Source organism: Excalfactoria chinensis, chromosome 1, assembly GCF_039878825.1.
Source record: "Excalfactoria chinensis isolate bCotChi1 chromosome 1, bCotChi1.hap2, whole genome shotgun sequence".
Taxonomy (NCBI): domain Eukaryota; kingdom Metazoa; phylum Chordata; class Aves; order Galliformes; family Phasianidae; genus Excalfactoria; species Excalfactoria chinensis.
Window position 1 is genome coordinate 161332337 of NC_092825.1, and position 1808 is coordinate 161334144.

General features: G+C 42.0%; 1 protein-coding gene across 20 annotated transcripts in view; it reads left to right on the forward strand.

The window, feature by feature from the left end:
- SUPT20H (SPT20 homolog, SAGA complex component) overlaps nt 1–1808 on the forward strand; it is a 31963-nt gene that overhangs the window by 29593 nt on the left and 562 nt on the right. For 10 of the 20 annotated variants that reach the window (XM_072361468.1, XM_072361469.1, XM_072361456.1 and 7 more), the window contains exons 22-23: nt 268–373; nt 890–1014. In XM_072361468.1, coding sequence (XP_072217569.1) covers nt 268–373; nt 890–1014 — 231 coding nt within the window. The remainder of the gene's footprint in view (nt 1–267; nt 374–889; nt 1015–1808) is intronic. The other 10 variants (XM_072361465.1, XM_072361466.1, XM_072361475.1 and 7 more) reach the window with 1 other exon arrangement.

Genomic DNA, 1808 nt, shown 5'->3' on the forward strand with positions numbered 1-1808 from the left:
TGACAGCAGGGAAGCTGCTATCTGCATGGGACTTCTGCTGGGTAATGAGCATAGTACCATCTCTCCCACACAGCTGTTTGGGGAGCATTAGCATCTGTTTGTTATGCTTCAGTAGCGACACCAGTGTCGTTTTGTATATGAATGCACTGTGATAGGTAGAATTAAATGTTTCCGAATAGCACTTCAAAAGATTGTCTTCGTGCTGCCTTTATTTACATATTTGTACTAAAGTTTGGTAATAAGGATCAAGCTTTTCATTTTTGCTAGGGGTCTGACCAAGGTCCATCAAGTCAAGATCAGGCATTGTCTGCCCAACAAGCTGCTGTCATTAACCTGACGGGAGTAGGGAATTTCATGCAGCCTCAAGCCACAGGTACGTGCTTGCTGAGCCTCCTTTTGTATCTGTGTACGTTGATAAATTCACACTGAAATGAAGTTTGGTCTTTCTGGTTGAAGATCAGAACACCACACTATGTATTATCAGCATATGAATTGTACAAGAAATATTTGACTTTCAAAGCAAGCACTTCTCTGCTTCGTTTGGCAGTTAAGTGTAGTAAATTTAATATATTGCTGTCACGCTTGATCTGAGAACAAGATACGGGAAAATTCCATGCCAGACTTCATTGAGGAATGCTTGACTGTGTACTGAGCATCTAGTATAATAAACCTCTTTGTGTCTCCACAAGCACTTCATAATCTAATTATGTTCTAACTAACCAAGTATGTATATCACGTATATTTTATTATGTACTCTTTCCAGTTTTACTCAGACTAATTCTACTGACTTTCCTTTTCTGTTATGTTCTTCCTGTGCCTTCCTTTCCCTGCCCTGATAAACTTGACCCGACCTCTTTGACCTGCCTGCTTTCCCCTTCTCCTTTCTTAGTGTTGTCTCAGCTTGGCTCTGCCATGAACAGACCTGGGCAAAGCCTTCCTCAGCAGAGACTCCAGCTCTCTTCTGCCTTACAACAGCAACAACAAGCCTTGCAGCAGCAGCAGCAACAGATACAAGTAATCCAGCAACTTCACTCTGACTGTTTAAAACAAGAAAACAGTAGCACAGTTCTTAGCTCCAAACTCAAAAATCTTGTTTTCTGGGGTTTTTTTTTAAACTCATTATGGTCTCACAAAGAAACAAACCTCTGAATTTTGGCAGATGATCCTGACGAGACTTGAAATCTGTGATTCTCTCAGCTTGGAGCACTGAATTTAGTTTTACTCATTTAAGCCATCCACCTTCCCGATTTGATAACATTCAAGGAGTGCTTGTGGCACATTACTAAATACACTGCCAGGTGCCATTAGGATTCCAAAGCAACAAAACTGTAAGCACCTGCAAGTTCAAATGTAGTGCATCTATAGGGCAGCAAGCGGAAGCAGCTCTGGCAAAGCATTCCTTCAGTATTATCATTCATATGGTCTGTGAAAATATTGAAGTACTTCTGCACAGTCTCCTTGTGAGGTACATAGAAGATAATACGTGCGTGGAAGATGCATTATGCTAAAAGCGTGTCACCAAACGTTCGCTGAAGTTGCTGAGTTACTGCAATGGATAGAAAGGGCAAAGAAGTAGCTGTCTGAGAATATGTGTAAAACATGAGACGTGCCCTCAGGCTTCTGTGCCACTGGTGCTGCTTGACTGTACTCATTGCCCCTGTACATGATATGTTTCTTTTGTTAACCTAGCACTTCCTCCGTATTTGTTTCCCCCCCCCCATCACCACCTTACCTGTCGTTCTTTCTGACGTGAACCGTAGTTTTGTAGCTAACACTAACAAGCTTTTTCTCCTCCTCCTTTGTGGCAG